Source organism: Staurois parvus, unplaced genomic scaffold (genome assembly GCF_062004578.1).
Source record: "Staurois parvus isolate SC_StPar_1 unplaced genomic scaffold, SC_StPar_1.0 ptg000709l, whole genome shotgun sequence".
Classification (NCBI taxonomy): Eukaryota; Metazoa; Chordata; class Amphibia; order Anura; family Ranidae; genus Staurois; species Staurois parvus.
Window position 1 is genome coordinate 1,168,025 of NW_028318505.1, and position 17,946 is coordinate 1,185,970.

At 43.4% G+C, this 17,946-nt stretch overlaps 1 protein-coding gene across 4 annotated transcripts in view; it reads left to right on the top strand.

Annotated features, from left to right (window-relative positions):
- EFCAB7 (EF-hand calcium binding domain 7) overlaps positions 1-17,946 on the top strand; it is a 125,375-nt gene that overhangs the window by 80,468 nt on the left and 26,961 nt on the right. For all 4 annotated transcript variants that reach the window (XM_089653383.1, XM_089653382.1, XM_089653385.1 and 1 more), the window contains 3 exons: positions 2,964-3,102; positions 7,719-7,828; positions 12,250-12,407. In XM_089653383.1, the coding sequence (XP_089509509.1) occupies positions 2,964-3,102; positions 7,719-7,828; positions 12,250-12,407 (407 nt within the window). The remainder of the gene's footprint in view (positions 1-2,963; positions 3,103-7,718; positions 7,829-12,249; positions 12,408-17,946) is intronic.

Below are 17,946 nucleotides of genomic sequence, written 5' to 3' on the forward strand. Positions count from 1 at the left end.
CATAGGTTCGCCATCACTGATATCTAATGTCTTTTTTAAAAATGGCAGTTGTTTGTGATACATCTGCTTTAATGACAGCATCCACCAAAAACTGAACTGTCACTTTTGGAAGTATAGACCCTTAAAATAGGACAGGAAGGACTTAAGTTTCGAACTTAAAATGCACAATTAAACTTTTCTGAGTGAAAAAACGCATCCTGCTCCCCCACCCCCTCATTTGTAGCATCATGTCTTTTTTAAAAATGGCAGTTGTTTGTGATACATCTGCTTTAATTACAGCATTCACCAAAAACTGAACTGTCACTTTTGGAAGTACAGACCCTTAAAATAGGACAGGAAGGGCTCAAGTTTTGAACTTAAAATGCACAATTAAACTTTTCTGGGTGATAAAACGCATCCTGCTGCTCCACCCCCTCATTTGTAGCATCATGTCTTTTTTTTTTCTTTTTTCTTTCAAATGACAGGTCCACTTTACGGCTGCGACGCCTCGTGCTCACCAGCTGCTGGCCCCTTTTTGTTAAACCTCTTATTGATTTTCATTTAGCTCTCTAGTTTTAGTCCCGTTGATAAATCACTTGCGCAGCGTCTCCTACAGGGGAGACCTCAGAGCCTGATTCCAGGGTCAATATTTGTAGAGTGTTACTATTGATCATTGCTCTTCGCTTTCCGTTACGTCGCTCGGACTTTAATAGGGTTTCTCTTTTATATCATTTTTTTGTGTGCCTCCTAAAATAATAGCTGCTGATATGAAAGCCATAAAGAGCAAACTGCCCGGGCTCTTCTTAACGTGACCCCGGGGACGCACGTGAGGCACATAAAATAGTTGTAAGGAGCGAACGGAAAATTCGCCAGTCACTGCTCTCCTGGGGTGGCCTTCTCATTTCCAGGAACGGCTCCGGCTTTGTTCTCCACCCTGGCCACCTTTAAATCATCGATAACCTCGCCGTTCCAGTCCTGCAGCATCGCACTTAAAACTGCGGCCGATTGTTTCCGGCCTGCGCAGAAAAAGGAGGCCTGTTCAGGCTCCATATTTGGGTGAGGAAAGCAAAAAATAAATGTACATTTCTATTATTTTTTTTATTATGGTATGTAGTGTTTTTATCAGTAAAAAACACAAAAAAGATATTCTATTCTTGAACTTTTTTTTTTTTTCCTACTAATGAACTGAAGTGTCAAATATTGTATGGTGGTAGTATACTGCCATCCAGTGTTCACATTCTAGAATGCATGCATGGATTGAAGATTCTGTTTTATAATATAAAACTCTCTCTGTGTTCATTGGGGGACACAGCTTTGTTCAGGATCTCAATGGGTATAGCTACCATTTCTAGGAGATTGGGAACTAGGCAAAGCAAAGGGCATTGCCTCATATAGATACATTTATATAATCCTCCCGCACTCAGAATGTCAACCTCTAAATATTTATTTATTTCAGGTACTTATATAGCGCCATCAATTTACACAGCTCTTTACATATATATTGTACATTCACATCAGTCCCTAACCCTCAAGGGGTGTACAATATAAGGTCCCTAACTCACATTCATACATACACATACTAGGGCCAATTTAGACAGGAACCAATCCACCTACCAGCATGTCTTTGGAGTGTGGGAGGAAACCGGAGTACCCGGAGGAAACCCACGCAGGCGCAGGGAGAACATGCAAACTAGAAAGGAAGCCATCCATTGTATATGACAAGTGTCATGTGACCTGCTGTGATTGGTCACAGCAGGTCAGATGGTACTGGCAACGCCCTGAGGAAATGGGACTCGTCCCTGAAACGCGTCAGTCCCCAACCGCACTGACAGTTGGACATCTTGCCCATGTTGTGGCCATCTCCATTGTCATGCAAAGCGTTTATACATGCTAAGTTTCGTGAGTATTTTTTTGTGTTTTATATGTTTTTGAATAAACCATGGATAATGCACTAAGTGTCAGGGACCATCGCGACGCATGGGTCTACACAGGCGTAGGTGTCTGCCAAGACGTGTAGGTGGCAGGGCACTAGGACCCAGGCGCACCCATCGTCTTGACAGTACTAGGCAGGCACTAGGACCTGGGCTGCGCTTGTCAGGTGCAGGGCGGGCTATTTAAACCAGCTCTGCACAAACACTTGTTGCCGAATGGTCTTTGTATGCTGTTACCTGTGTTGTGAGTATCTTGATCTGGATTGTTTGACCTTGCTGCCTTCTCCTGTCCTGACCCTTGGCCTGCCTGACTCTGCTCCTGGATGTTCCCCTTTAAATCTGATCTTTTGGTATTGACCCTGCGTGTGACCCGACTATCCTTTGCCTACCGTTTTGTACCTCACCGACCCGCTAGTTACCGACCCGGCCTGTATGACTCTGATTTAGCTCATCCATCCATCCATCCTGCAGGGATCACTAGGCTCCCTTACATCAAACTCTTAGTCCCCTGGAGCTCCTGTCAGACTCCTGTACCCCTGTTGGAGATACCTAGCAGCTGCGACCTGGTACCGGACGCTCCAAGTCCATCCCCACCATCAGGGGCCCTGGTGAACAAGTGCTCCGGTGCTTAGACTCCGCACTCTGGGGAGGCTCTGCCAGGGGATTGATAGAGGTGCTGTCAGGCGGTCCGTTACACTAAGTGTTTGCGCCAACTGTTTGCTCTTTTTCAAATTAACGGAATTCTTCAAGGCCCCCAGGTCACCAAAACTAGTGTCCCCATTGGAAGATTTCCCTCTTTCCCCCCTATTACATTTCTGGAGACAAATCAAATATCGTGATTTTCTTTTATGTTCACTTTTGGTAAGCAGGACAGACAGCAGTAAAAACATGACAAGTGTTCTAATGCATCTCCGCTCTATCCAAAATTAAAAAAATAAGTTTTGCCTTTAGTTATACTTTAACATTTCTAGATGTTACCTATAAGAAAGCAAATGTTACATTTTTGGGTTTGTTTCCACTTTAACTGTATGTTATGGCCGTATGTGATTTCAGGAATGGCCGAGTTCCCAGTTAAAAGGATGCTTTTTCCTTGAAGACACAGGAATCGTTAGCCATTACTATAAGCTGCAACTGTCTCTGAGAACTACAGTCTATATGACAATCAAACCCTTAAATCTTAGCAGGGTGGAAGGTAAGTGTCATGGATAGCACATTGATTCACATAGTTATTTATCAGTGCTGGACTTGTTTCCCAGTAAAAAAAAAATCTGCATTGAGTTTGCTTGTTTTTCCCGTGGCTGTGTGGGTTTCCTTAACCATTTCCAAGTCCGGACACTTTCACCCCCTTCCTGTCCGGACACTTTCACCCCCTTCCTGTCCGGACACTTTCACCCCCTTCCTGTCCGGACACTTTCACCCCCTTCCTGCCCGGACACTTTCACCCCCTTCCTATCCGGACACTTTCACCCCCTTCCTGTCCGGACACTTTCACCCCCTTCCTGTCCAGGCCAATTTTCAGCTTTCAGAGCTATCACACTTTGAATGACAATTGCGCGGTCATGCAACACTGTACCCATATGAATTTTTATGCATTTTTTTTTAGACAGATAAAACGTTATTTTGGTGGTATTTATTCACCACTGGGATTTTTTTTTTTTTGCTATAAATGAAAAAGTCCAAACATTTAAAAAAAAGTGTTTTTCTTATTAAATTTTGCAAATAAATAATCTTTCTTCATAAATCTTGGCCAAAATGTATTCATCTATGTTTTTAGTAAAAAAGAAATAATAACCCAAATTAGTTTATAACCAAAAATTATAATTAAATTTTTTTTTATACATTTTTGTCTTATTTTTTTACATTATTATTTATGTTTTTTTTTGTATTTTAACATACTGTCACCCTAGCAGTAGTGTCCCTATGGTACTACTTGTGGGGGGGGTTTGAAGATTTTTTTTTCTTTTTTTACACTGATTGCTTTTACACCCATAAAGGCTGTAAAAGCAATCATTTCTCCTTCTCTCTGGCTGCATTCTTGCAGCCATTGAGAATTACTGTGTGAGCTGTGATTGGTCACAGCTTGTCACATGGTACAAGGCTGTTGTGAATAGCCCTGTACCATGTGACCTCTGTGATCATTCACAGATTTCACACGTAGTAAGCTAAGATGTCAGAAGTAACATCTTGCTTACTACTATTCATGTGATCGCTGATTGGCCAATCAGTGATCACATGATTGGAACCTCACACAGAGGTCCTGTACAGTGATCGGTGTTCCGCTGTGTCCGGAGGACGCAGCAGGCACCGGATTGCGGTGCCGCACGCTCCCAGGGAACGCGCACAGGCAGTGAATGTGGGGGACGTTTATAAACGGCCACCCGCTCCTGCACTGCTCCCGCCTGGCCGTTTATGTACATGGGCTGGACGGGAAGTGGTTAAATTCTTCTAATTTCCTCCCATAATTTAAATCCACTGTAGCAGATTATTTGGCATCTGACCATGATTGGCTGTATGGTTTTCACATATGACTGCAGCTGTGATGTTAGTGTGTACGCTTCTCAGGGGCAACGGGAGTGGGAATTTTCTTTGTCACACTCTTGGTCATTTTTTTTTTTAATCATTGAGTTTCTATAACTAATATAACAAAGTTTTAGGACAAAAATTCAACAAAAAAAAAATCTGAATAATATATTTTAAAAAATATATTTTTATAAATATATTTTTTTAAATATATTCCTTAGATTTTTTTTAACATATAAAAAAGTCATTTTAACATGTATTTTTACATATATTTGTAAATGCATTCCAAAAATGTAGATATGGATTTTTAAAGACATACGGTATATTTGAAATGTATTTTTAAAAATACTTTTCATATATTTTGTAAAAAAAACACATTTCAACATGCAGTGTATGTATATACCGTATTTTCCGGCGTATAAGGCGACTGGGTGTATAAGACGACCCCCTAATTTTCCAGTTAAAACATAGGTTTTGGGCTATACTCATCGTATAAGACTACCCCCCTTCCGAGGCAACACCATTTAAAAACATACAGTATACCGTGCTGAGCCAAGCTGGCTCAAAACAAACGCCCCTATGACAGATTAATCTGTCAGCCCGCTGGATGTGCGGTATATACCGTATACTGAGCCAAGCTGTTTCAAAACGTACCGGTACATCCCTACTGTAATCAGCCCGCTGGATGCGTGTATGTACGGTAGCTGCGGCTACATATAGTATACACTGGGCCAATCACGGCGAGTGATGTATTCTACTAATGAATACAAAGCTTGCTCGGATTGGCTGAGGTTGTGACATCACCAGCCCACCTCTCTGACTCAGCCAATCCGAGCAAGCTTTGTATTCATTAGTAGAATACATCACTCGCCGTGATTGGCCCAGTGTATACTATATGTAGCCGCAGCTACCGTACATACACGCATCCAGCGGGCTGATTACAGTAGGGATGTACCGGTACGTTTTGAAACAGCTTGGCTCAGTATACGGTATATACCGCACATCCAGCGGGCTGACAGATTAATCTGTCATAGGGACATTTGTTTTGAGCCAGCTTGGCTCAGCACGGTATACTGTATGTACATTACTGCACATCCAGCCAGCTTGACCCAAACAAACTCAAGGTGCACATTTTATACCCCGCGCATAAGACGACCCCCAATTTTTGGGGTATATTTTTAAGTATAAAAAGTAGTCTTCTATGCCAGAAAATACTGTGTGTGTGTGTGTATATATATATATATATATATATATATATATTTATTTTTTTATATATATATATTTATTGTTTAAATATATTAAATATGGCCAAAATTGTAGCATTTCAAATATATGGCAATATGTTTAGGAAGAATATTTCTAAAATATGTTTCAAATATATTTTTCTTCCATGTGGGAAGACACTGAAATTAAGTTGAGCACATGCACTTGTTTCACTAATTTGGGATTTTTCTATTAATGGCACTTTATGCTGTATATACATGCACATGATTATATTGATGCGCGGTCCGTTTGGTCCTTACTTTATATGTATTGTGGAACGCAACACAAGTACAGGACTGCTGCAAGAGTTTATTTTGTTTTGTCTTCCTAATTATTGCACGTCCAATAGCGCATGAGCACTTTTATAAATAAGATACTGTATGGACTTTGTGAATCTCATATATTTATTATATATAATATCATTCAGTTATGTATCAAAAAATCTGTGCAAGGGTATTAGACATTTGTTGGTCAGTAGGGAATTGCCATGGTAGGCAGATGTTGTCTACTTTCAAACACACTGGTAATGATTTACTAAAACTGGAGAGTGCAAAATCATGCGCACTGCAAGTTCAGAAATCACATTGTCGCTGATTGTGGTCATCATGGTCCCCAGGGCCATAGCACATCCAATTCTGCCAATCATATGCAACCCTCTCCCGCTCGCAGATAGCACTGTGCTTCTCTCTCTGTGCACTCATTGGGGTTTATTTACTAAAACTGGTTCACTCAGAATCTGGTGTAGCTGTGCATGACAGCCAATCAGCTTCTCACTTCAACTCGTTCAATTAAACTTTGACAAGGAAAATTGGAATATAATTGGTTTCTAAGCAGAGCTGCACACGATTTTGAACTCTCCAGTTTTAGTAAATCAACCCCATTGCCTGTGATTGAAATCCTTAAGTCAGGGGTGTCCAAACTATGGCCCTCCAGGTGTTGAGGAACTGCAAGTCCCATGAGGCCTTGCAAGACTCTGACATCCACAGGCAAGAATCTCAGAGGCATGATGGGACTTGTAGTACTTCAACAGCTGGAGGGCCATAGTTTGGACACCCTTGCCTTAAGTGAATCTATTGGAGGGATGGGGAGGAGTCTGTCTCGTTCATTTGTGTGTGTAAATTTTAGCTTAACCTATTGAACTCTGTGACCAACAGGCTGTATACAACAGGAGGTATGAAAAAACTGGGATACATAAAAAGGAGTCAGAAAGAAATGCAGTATATGCAAACTATTACACATTGTTTCTAAAACCCAACTCCAGGTTGGGTAGACTTCTTCCTGCCTCCGCAATTCTATTATCAACATTTCTAAATATACTTTTTTGGAGCTGTCTTCAGCCTGGGCACATAAGGTCTTGGGGTCCTCTATTTTCCTGCGGCAGGCGGTCCCCAGTAATGTAGAGGAGGATGCTCATGTAGTGGAGTGGACACTGTTTTCTACATCAGTTTCCTGTGAGTTCAGGCTGGCTTGGTGAAGATCCCTAGGGGGTGTGCCCCTGACCCCTCAGGCTCACACCGCTCATGCGGTTTGGGTGGATATAATTTATTTCAGGTATTTTTCAGGTACTTCTATAGCGCCATCAATTTACGCAGCGCTTTACATATATATTGTACATTCACATCAGTCCCTAACCCTCAAGGGGTGTACAATCTAAGGTCCCTAACTCACATTCATACATACACATACTAGGGACAATTTAGACAGGAGCCAATTCAGCTGCCAGCATGTCTTTGGAGTGTGAGAGGAACTGGAGTACTGGAGAAAACCCATGCAGGCACAGGGAGAACATGCAAACTCCAGGCAGGTGTTGCCACGGTTGGGATTCAAACCAACGACCCTAGCACTGCCAGGTGAAAGTGCTAACCATTTAGACCAAAAGGGGGTTCTGCAGCAGGACGTACAGTGCATCACTAGACTGTGGAGAGGGTATGTACGACTTTAAGACTTTTTTTGTTAATTGGGATGGATGGGTGGTTAAAAAAAAATTAGACATTACCTATTAGAAATTTTACCTTTTTTTTCTAGGAAAATCTTCCCCATGGATGTCAGTGGACACTGCTCTGTATATATTAAAGGAAAGCGATGGAAAAGGAGATCCTCAACTCATCTCTTTCACGGAAGTGCGGAATAAAGACGTGAGAGCTTGCTTTGTAATCCACTCACCTTCAATAATAATAATAATAGCGTTTTGGCTCAAGGTCTGGAACCCAAGGTCTGAAGCCATCTAAGCAAGCTCTTCAGGAAGCAGTAACTGTCCTGGGCCAACCATAAGTAGCCAAGGCATTCCCCGCCCCACAGCTACATGTGTGGTGGGAAATGCCCCAAACACAGATGATTGGCCCAGTACAGTGACAACGTCCTAGCAGGCTTACTTAGGTGGATCTGAACTTGCCCGAGCTCACTACTAGTTAGGAAGCACCTTGATAATGATTTTGCATTCCTCCCAGCATGCATTCAGCTTTAACAGACCGAAAAGGGAGGAAGTAAGAGAATTGTATTGTCAAGGTTTACCGTCATTTTTAAAAGGTCCACATTTTACTGCTGTATTCTCATTGTAGCTAATCCCTCTTACAGCATGTTAATCCGCTTCTTTTCTGCCTTTCTTCATGGGCACATAACGTATTTTTCGCTCCATAAGACGCACCTAGGTTTTAGAGGTGAAAAACAAGAGAAAAAAAATATTCTGAACCAATGGACTGCAGACACAGTACTGGGGATGACCAGAAACTGCAGACACAGTACAGGAGATGACCAGAGACTGCGGACACAGTGCAGGAGATGACCAGAGACTGCGGACACAGTACAGGAGATGACCAGAGACTGCGGACACAGTGCAGGAGATGACCAGAGACTGCGGACACAGTACAGGAGATGACCAGAGACTGCGGACACAGTGCAGGGGATAACCAGAGACTGCGGACACAGTGCAGGGAATGACCAGAGACTGTGGACAGTGCAGGGAATGACCAGAGACTGTGGACAGTGCAGGGAATGACCAGAGACTGTGGACAGTGCAGGGAATGACCAGAGACTGTGGACACAGTGCAGGGAATGACCAGAGACTGCAGACAGTGCAGGAAAATGACCAGAGACTGCAGACAGTGCAGGGAATGACCAGAGACTGCAGACAGTGCAGGAAAATGACCAGAGACTGCAGACCGTGAAGGGAATGACCAGAGACTGCTGACCTTTGGGGAGGGAGGGGGAGCGGGTACCTGAATTTGACAGGTACCCGCTCCCACTTCCGCGGAGTTGTCCTTCCCTCTTCTTCCCGGGCCGGCTTCTGTGACAGCCGGGTGCCCACTGCGCATGTGCGAGAAGCGCTGCGCTTTGTGAATGGCCCGGCGCCTTCTGGGACCTTTCATGTGTCCCAGAAGACACCGGATCATTCACAAAGCGCAGCGCTTCTCGCACATGCGCAGTGAGCACCCGGCTGTCACAGAAGCCGGCGCGGGAAGACTGTGCAGCGCTGGAGCAAGGAACAGGTAAGGCCCTGCAAGAGAGAACAGCTGAGCGGCCGGCCCGGTATTCTGACATGGTGGCCGCAAAAATACCGGACCGGCCGCTTTATATTCGCTCCATAAGACGCACTGACATTTTCCCCCCTTTTTTGGGGGGAAAAAAGTGCGTCTTATGGAGCGAAAAATACGGTAATTTAGTCTGAAGACTTAGGCCTCATTCATACTGGCAGTGGTAAACTTGCATTTGTATGTGTTTTCAGGACATTTCTAAATGCATATAAAGGCATGCAATGATTTTTCCGTGGTGCGTTTACCTGCGTTTAGATGCGGTCGGTTTAGCTGCATTTAGAGAAAATAGAATTCTGTAACTTCAGGATCTGTTTAGAAACTCTAAATACATGAAATGCATGTAAACGTGACTTAAACTGGCTAAACCTGCTTTAGTCTTCGGTCACACCAATCCAGATGTCATTGCGACATTTTTAGAATTTTTTTCCACACAAATAGAACTTGCTTTTGGTGGCATTTGATCATCACTGGGTTTTTTTATTTTTTGGTATATAAATGAAAAAAAACTGAAAATTTAAAAAATTATATTTTTGCTTAGTTTTTGTTATAACAGTTTGCAAATTATTAATGTTTCCTGATAAATTTAGACCAACATGTATTCCGCTAAATTTTTGGGGTAAAAATAACCCAAAACATTGTATTAATTAGCCTGTGTGAAAGTTATAGAGCCTACAAACTATGGAAAATATATATGAAAATTGATCAGTTGAGACCCTAAAATGCCGGATGCTGGTATGACGTATGGCAGTGATCAGGACATTGGTACGAGGTGTGGTGGTGATCAGGTCGTTGGCATGAGGTATGGTGGTGATCAGCACGCTGGTATGGCGGTGATCTGGATGCTGGTATGGGGTATGGTGTGATCAGGACATTGGTATGGTGTATGGTGGGGATCCAGACACTGGTATGATATATAGGGTCATCAGAACGCTGGTATGGGGTATGGCAGTGATCAGGACGCTAGCATGTTATATAGGGGGATCGGAACACTGCTATGGGCTATGGAGGTGATCAGTTTGCTAGTATGGCATATGACATGATCAGAATGCTGGTATAGGATATGGTGGTAATTAGGGCGTTGATATGGTGTACGGCGGTGATCAGGACTCTGGTATGGGGTATGGCGGTGATCAGGGTGCTGGTATGAGGTATGGCGGTGATCAGGGTGTTGGTATGGGGTAGGGCGGTGATCAGGGTGTTGGTATGGGGTATGGTGATGATCAGGGCACTGGTATGGCGGTGATCAGGGCTCTGGTATGAGGTATGGCGATGATCAGGGCTCTGGTATGAGGTATGGCGGTGACCAGGGTGCTGGTATGAGGTATGGCGGTGATCTGGGCGCTGGTATGAGGTATGGCGGTGATCTGGGCGCTGGTATGAGGTATGGCGGTGATCAGGGCGCTGGTATGAGGTTTGGCAGTGATCAGGGTGTTAGTATGAGGTATGGCGATGATCAGGGTGTTGGTAAGGGGTAGGGCGGTTATCAGGGTGTTAGTATGGGGTATGGTGATGATCAGGGCACTGGTATGGCGGTGATCAGGGTGCTGGTATGAGGTTTGGCGGTGATCAGGGCGCTGGTATGGGGTATGGCGGTGATCAGGGCGCTGGTATGGGGTATGGCGGTGATCAGGGCGCTGGTATGGGGTATGGCGGTGATCAGGGCGCTGGTATGGGGTATGGCGGTGATCAGGGCGCTGGTATGGCGGTGATCAGGGCGCTGGTAAGAGGTATGGTGGTGATCAGGGTGTTGGTATGAGGTATGGCGGTGATCAGGGTGCTGGTATGGGGTATAGCGGTGATCAGGGCGCTGGTATGAGGTATGGCGGTGATCAGGGTGCTGGTAAGAGGTATGGCGGTGATCAGGGCGCTGGTATGAGGTATGGCGGTGATCAGGGCGCTGGTATGAGGTATGGCGGTGATCAGGGCGCTGGTATGAGGTATGGCGGTGATCAGGGCGCCGGTATGGGGTATGGCGGTGATCAGGACGCTGGTATGGGGTATGGCGGTGATCAGGGCGCTGGTATGGGGTATGGCGGTGATCAGGGCGCTGGTATGGGGTATGGTGGTGATCAGGGTGCTGGTATGAGGTATGGCGGTGATCAGGGTGCTGGTAAGAGGTATGGCGGTGATCAGGGTGTTGGTGTGGGGTATGGAGTGGGGTGTGGAGGACAACTCTTCCAGTGACAACTGTTTTAGAGGGGATTTCCCATCACTTTGGAGAGATTTCTGTTTACTTCCTGATTTGTCTTTGGAACACAGAGTGAGGGGACATCTCTGGAATGGGGGCACAAACAGAAAAAAGAGAACTGAGAGGGTTTTAACCCTTTTCCACACTACCGAAAGCTAAGCAAAAAACATTTTGGCAGGAGATGCAATTAAAATATTAATCACTGAGGCCATTAAAGTAAGCTGTGAAAACGGTGGATATAACAGCCCCAAAACCTGCTTCAATAAGACAGTTTAGCAATAGGTGCTCCCATAATTCAACAGAAATAGGTTCCATTTAAATCAGAATTCCAGTAAAAAAAAAGTCTGTTAAATAAAACAAGCAGCGTTTACCCCCCTGAAATCTGGCTTCTTTTCCACCACTAAATGTCCTTAGCCTACTGGCCACCATCATTCAACCCACTTCCTCTGAGCCCAAGCTGTCATAGATCTGCCACAGCCACTGACTCTACATAGATCTGCCACAGCCTTTGAAGGAGAAGCAGCACAGTAATGAACTTGTCTCTCTGTCACTTTGCTTTCTCCTCCTATCAGCATGCTTCGTTAGCTCACAAATGAATGTACTTCTTTTGCTGCTGCTGCGAGTTCCAACTTGAGCTCGGCTGTACGGGAACTGCAAAAAAAAAAGCTGATACCAAGTCATATTCAGATACTTACACTGCTCATGCTTAAATAGAATACATTTATTGATTACAGAGCTACAGTCATTTTTTATGTCTTCCTAGAGTTCAGCTTTTAAAATGAGACCAGTGTAGGTCTGTGGCAGCCAGTATACCTGATATCTCATTCTTTGCCGGCAGGCATTTGTCTGGAAGGGTGAGCTCGGAATCGGCTCTTACACACTTTTACCGTTCACAACAGGCTGCAAATTGACTAAAAAGAAAAAACAAATTGTGAAAGAGGCCAAACTAGTTTACAGAAATGAAAAGGAAGATTTAGTTCTCACTCCGGAGTTCAGGTAAGACTCTGTTAAACATTTTATGTTTTGTATGTGATCACCAGCGCTGGAAATCTTTGTGATCAGTGCTGCAGGTTTTCATTCCTCCCAGGCATTCATTCATACTACCCCTATACATATATACACACAGCACCCATGTGCAACAAATAATTAGTGTACATCAAACACTCTAAATATGTATTCCAGTAAATAATTGTAACTTGTTATCATGCAATACCACAATTGGCTTAAAGGTTAAGTTCACCTTTATACAAAAAATAATAAATGCACATTTTTTGTAGGTAAAAAAAAATGTGCATTTATTATTTTTTGTTTCTGGAGCCTGTAAAGCAGCGGTTCCAAACCTGTGGGTTGCGACCCCTTTGGGGGTCGAGCGACCCTGTCACAGGGGTCGCCTAAGACCATTGGAAAACACATATTTCCGATGGTCTTAGGAACCGAGACACCGCTCCTCTATCCATCTCCAGGTGGGTCCGCCCACATGCAGATACGCCCACATACGAGTACCCGGCGTGATGACATCATCGCGACAACCCCATCACATACACCCCGTACAAATACAGATGTATGTGGCAGGGTAATGTACTTATGTGGACCAGTCACACATGTGTAAAGAGCAGCTACTGTGTAGAAATCAGCTGCTGTGTTGAAAGCAGCTACTCTGTTAAAAGCAGCTACTGTGTTGAAAGCAGCAGTATTGGAGGTAAAACGACACTTCATGAATTATAATTATAATTGTTTTTGTGATTAATCACTATGCTTTAATTATATTCAATTTGTAGCAATGAAAATACATGCTGCATATCAGCTATTTACATTACGATTCATAATAGTAGCAAAATTACAGTTATGAAGTAGAACCTAAAATAATTTTATGGTTGGGGGTCACCACAACATGAGGAGCTGTATTAACCACTTGACTTCCAGAGGATTTACCCCCCTTAATGACCACGCCTCTTTTTGCTACTCGGCGCTGCACTAATTCAACTGATAATTGCGCGGTCATGCAATGCTGCACCCAAACAAAATTTACGTCCTTTTTTTCACACAAATAGAGCTTTCTTTCGGTGGTATTTGATCACCTGTGCGCTTTTTATTTTTCCCGCTATAAACAAAAAAAGGCCAAAAATTTGGAAGAAAAACTATATTTTTTACTTTCAGCTATAAAAAATATATCGTAAATTCAAAGTTAGTTATAAATTTAGGCCAAAATGTATTCTGCTCCATGTTTTTGGTAAAAAAAATCCCAATGAGTGTATATTGATTGCTTTGTGTGAAAGTTATAGCGTCTACAAACTATGGTATAGATACTGCAATTTACGCCATTTTTTTGCTATACAGCGCTGCGCTAGTTTAACAGACAATTGCGCAGTCATGCAATACGGTACATAAATGAAATTTACATCCTTTTTTTCCCACAAATTGAGCTTTCTTTCGGTGGTATTTGATCGCCTGTGCGGTTTTTATTTTTTGCGCTATAAAAAGAAAGGCTGACAATTTTGAGGAAAAAAAACTATATTTTGGACTTTTTGCTATAAAACATGTCCAGTAAAAAAAAATTTAAAAATCAAATTTAGTCATAAATTTCTGCCAAAATGCATTCTGCGACATGTCTTTGCTAAAAAAAAAACCCAATATGTGTAAATTAATTGGTTTACGTGAAAGTTATAGAGTTTACAAATGGTGGGAAAGATACTGGGATTTTTAGTTTTTTTTTTTATACTAATAATGGCGGCGATCAGCGACTTATGGCGGCGATTAGCGACTTGTGGCGGCAATCAGCGATTTATGGCGGGACTGCGGCGGACATTCTGACATTGGGGGGTACTGACTTGGGGTCACTGACATTCCCAGTGACACCAATACAGTGATCAGTGCAAAAAAAAAAAATAATAAAAACTGTACTAATGGCACTGGGGAGGAAGGGGTTAAGTTTATTATTCAGGGAAAGGGTTAACTGTGTGAGGGGAGTGTTTTACTAGGGGGCGGGGGGTGTGTAGTGTAGGGAACACCGCTGATCGGGAGAGAGAAACTCTTCTGTCCCGATCAGCGTGTCCTGGAGCTGTCAGGGAACTGACAGAAAGCACAGCTACTGCAGCTGTGCTCTCTGTCAGCGATTGCCGCTGATCGCCGGGACATAGCCGGTAACAACCGGCTGTGACCCGGCGACTGACATCCACGGCTGTGATCGGCGGGACAGGTAGGGCGGTGGCGCGCCTCGCACGCGCCCCCTGTTTTAAAAACACACGTTTTAAAACGTGGTTTTGCCCAGCCGTGCCGCCCTGCTGCCGTATTTCTACAGTGGCTGGGCGGCATGTGGTTAAAGGGTCGCGGCATTAGGAAGGTTGAGAACCACTGCTCTAAAGCATTGCACCAGCAATCAGCAGATCACTGGTGCCATGCAGGTCTCCTGCAGACCTATCAGTGTATCTGCTTGCCCGTATGAGATGTACTGACAGGAAGAATCAATGAACTACCACGGCGTTCTACAGCGCCATGGTAGTTCATTGAGAACTACAAGCCGAGAGCCACAAAAGCTGTCAGGACTTGTAGTTCATTCATTCACATAACACCGTGAATGAATGACGTGGCTGGGCGGGCATGGAAATGACAGGCTGGGATCATAGGAAATGGCAGAATGACTGTGGGGTTCAGTTACTAAAACTGGAGAATGCAAAATCTGAGGCAGCTGGGCATGGTAGCCAATCAACTTCTAACTTCAGCTTGTCCATCTAAGCTTTGACAATAAAACCTGGAAACTGACTGGCTACCATGCCCAGCTGCCTCAGATTTTGCATTCTCCAGTTTTAGTCAATGAACCTCATTGTCATTCTGCACTGAAGAAAAGTGCTGGACTGAGGAGCTGTAGTTCCACTTTAACTTTTTCATACCTAGAAGTCATTAGCCCAAATCAAATTTATCAGCATCAGTATGTTGATTAACCTGAAAAATACCTAGCTGACTTGCCTACCTAAATAATTTTACCATTTTTTACAGAAACATACAGTAAGGCTTTTATTTGGCAAACTGTTATAATAAATACCCTGCTCTGTTTTTTTTTTTTGTTTTTTTATTATTGGCCAACAAAGGAAAATGAAATGTAGGAAAAAACAGATTTTGTTTAATACTGTAATTGTATCGTAGCATTACAGTCTTTTTGTAAACAAACCTGAGAGCTTGCATGTGATCACCGTGTCATTCACGTGATCTGGAACCACACTGAATGTTTTCTGATTGTTAGTAGTGCCCCAGGCACTACCAGACACATCAAGGTCTGATAACTGCTAGTAGGCACTTGTGCAACACCGAACAATGTTCCCTCAGCATAGGGCATCGTGCTGGGGAATGATAATCTAGAGATAACAGTAGGGCAGAGGTTAAAGTAAACTTGTACTTTGCTGATTTACAGCAAAATAACACATTTACCAAATAGCCCTTTCCCTCCGCTGCTGGAACCTCCGCTGCTGGAACCACTTGGGGCTTCCAAGTATGGGGGTTCACATGTTTCTTTCACCTTCCTCCCACAATGCAGTGCAGGGTACCTCAGTGGCCATTCATCAACTACAAGCACTGTCACATGGGGAAGGTGATCTCTAACCTTGAGTCCACTTCAACCCAGAATTGACCAGGGATTTTACATGGGACTGTAGCAGATAAACAGGAAAGCGGGGAGGCTATTGGGGGGGAAGAATAAGCACTAAAGGTTTGGGCTATCCAGCAGACCTGTTACTTTGGCCCGAATAGGCAAAATACAGGTTTACTTTAAATATGTACATTTTTGCCAGGCAAAAATGGGCAAAATAATGCTCATAGGTTTACACATACAGTCAGGTCCATAAATATTGGGACATCGACACAATTCTAACATTTTTGGCTCTATACACCACCACAATGGATTTGAAATGAAACGAACAAGATGCGCTTTAACTGCAGACTGTCAGCTTTAATTTGAGGGTATTTACATCCAAATCAGGTGAACGGTGTAGGAATTGCAACAGTTTGCATATGTGCCTCCCACTTGTTAAGGGACCAAAAGTAATGGGACAGAATAATAATCATTATTATTATTATACAGTATTTATAAAGCGCCGATAGTTCGCTCAGCGCTGTACATTACAAAGGGGGACAGAACATGTGACAGAACAATAACAATACAATGCAAAACATGAGGGGATTGAGGGCCCTGCTCTTTCGAGCTTACATTAATCATAAATCAAACTTTCACTTTTTAATACTTGGTTGCAAATCCTTTGCAGTCAATTACAGCCTGAAGTCTGGAATGCATAGACATCACCAGACGCTGGGTTTCATCCCTGGTGATGCTCTGCCAGGCCTTTACTGCAACTGTCTTCAGTTCCTGCTTGTTCTTGGGGCATTTTACCTTCAGTTTTGTCTTCAGCAAGTGAAATGCTCAATCGGATTCAGGTCAGGTGATTGACTTGGCCATTGCAGAACATTCCACTTCTTTCCCTTAAAAAACTTTGGTTGCTTTTGCAGTATGCTTTGGGTCATTGTCCATCTGCACTGTGAAGCGGCGTCCAATGAGTTGTGAAGCATTTGGCTGAATATGAGCAGATAATATTCCCGAAACACTTCAGAATTCATCCGGCTGCTTTTGTCAGCAGTCACATCATCAATAAATACAAGAGAAGCAGTTCCATTGGCAGCCATACATGCGCACTCCATGACACTACCACCACCATGCTTCACTGATGAGGTGGTATGCTTAGGATCATGAGCAGTTCCTTTCCTTCTCCATACTCTTCTCTTCCCATCACTCTGGTACAAGTTGATCTCGGTCTCATCTGTCCATAGGATGTTGTTCCAGAACTGTGAAGGCTTTTTTAGATGTCGTTTGGCAAACTCTAATCTGGCCTTCCTGTTTTTGAGGCTCACCAATGGTTTACATCTTGTGGTGAACCCTCTGTATTCACTCTGGTGAAGTCTTCTCTTGATTGTTGACTTTGACACACATACACCTACCTCCTGGAGAGTGTTCTTGATCTGCCAACTGTTGTGAAGGGTGTTTTCTTCACCAGGGAAAGAATTCTTCGGTCATCCACCACAGTTGTTTTCTGTGGTCTTCCGGGTCTTTTGGTGTGGCTGAGCTCACCGGTGCGTTCCTTCTTTTTAAGAATGTTCCAAACAGTTGTTTTGGCCACGCCTAATGTTTTTGCTATCTCTCTGATGGGTTTGTTTTGTTTTTTCAGCCTAATGATGGCTTGCTTCACTGATAGTGACAGCTCTTTGGATCTCATCTTGAGAGTCGACAGCAACAGATTCCAAATACAAATAGCACACTTGAAATTAACTCTGGACCTTTTATCTGCTCATTGTAATTGGGATAATGAGGGAATAATACACACCTGGCCATGGAACAGCTGAGAAGCCAATTGTCCTATTACGTTTGGTCCCTTAACAAGTGGGAGGCACATATGCAAATGGTTGTAATTCCTACAGCGTTCACTTGATTTGGATGTAAATACCCTCAAATTAAAGCTGACAGTCTGCAGTTAAAGCACATCTTGTTCGTTTCATT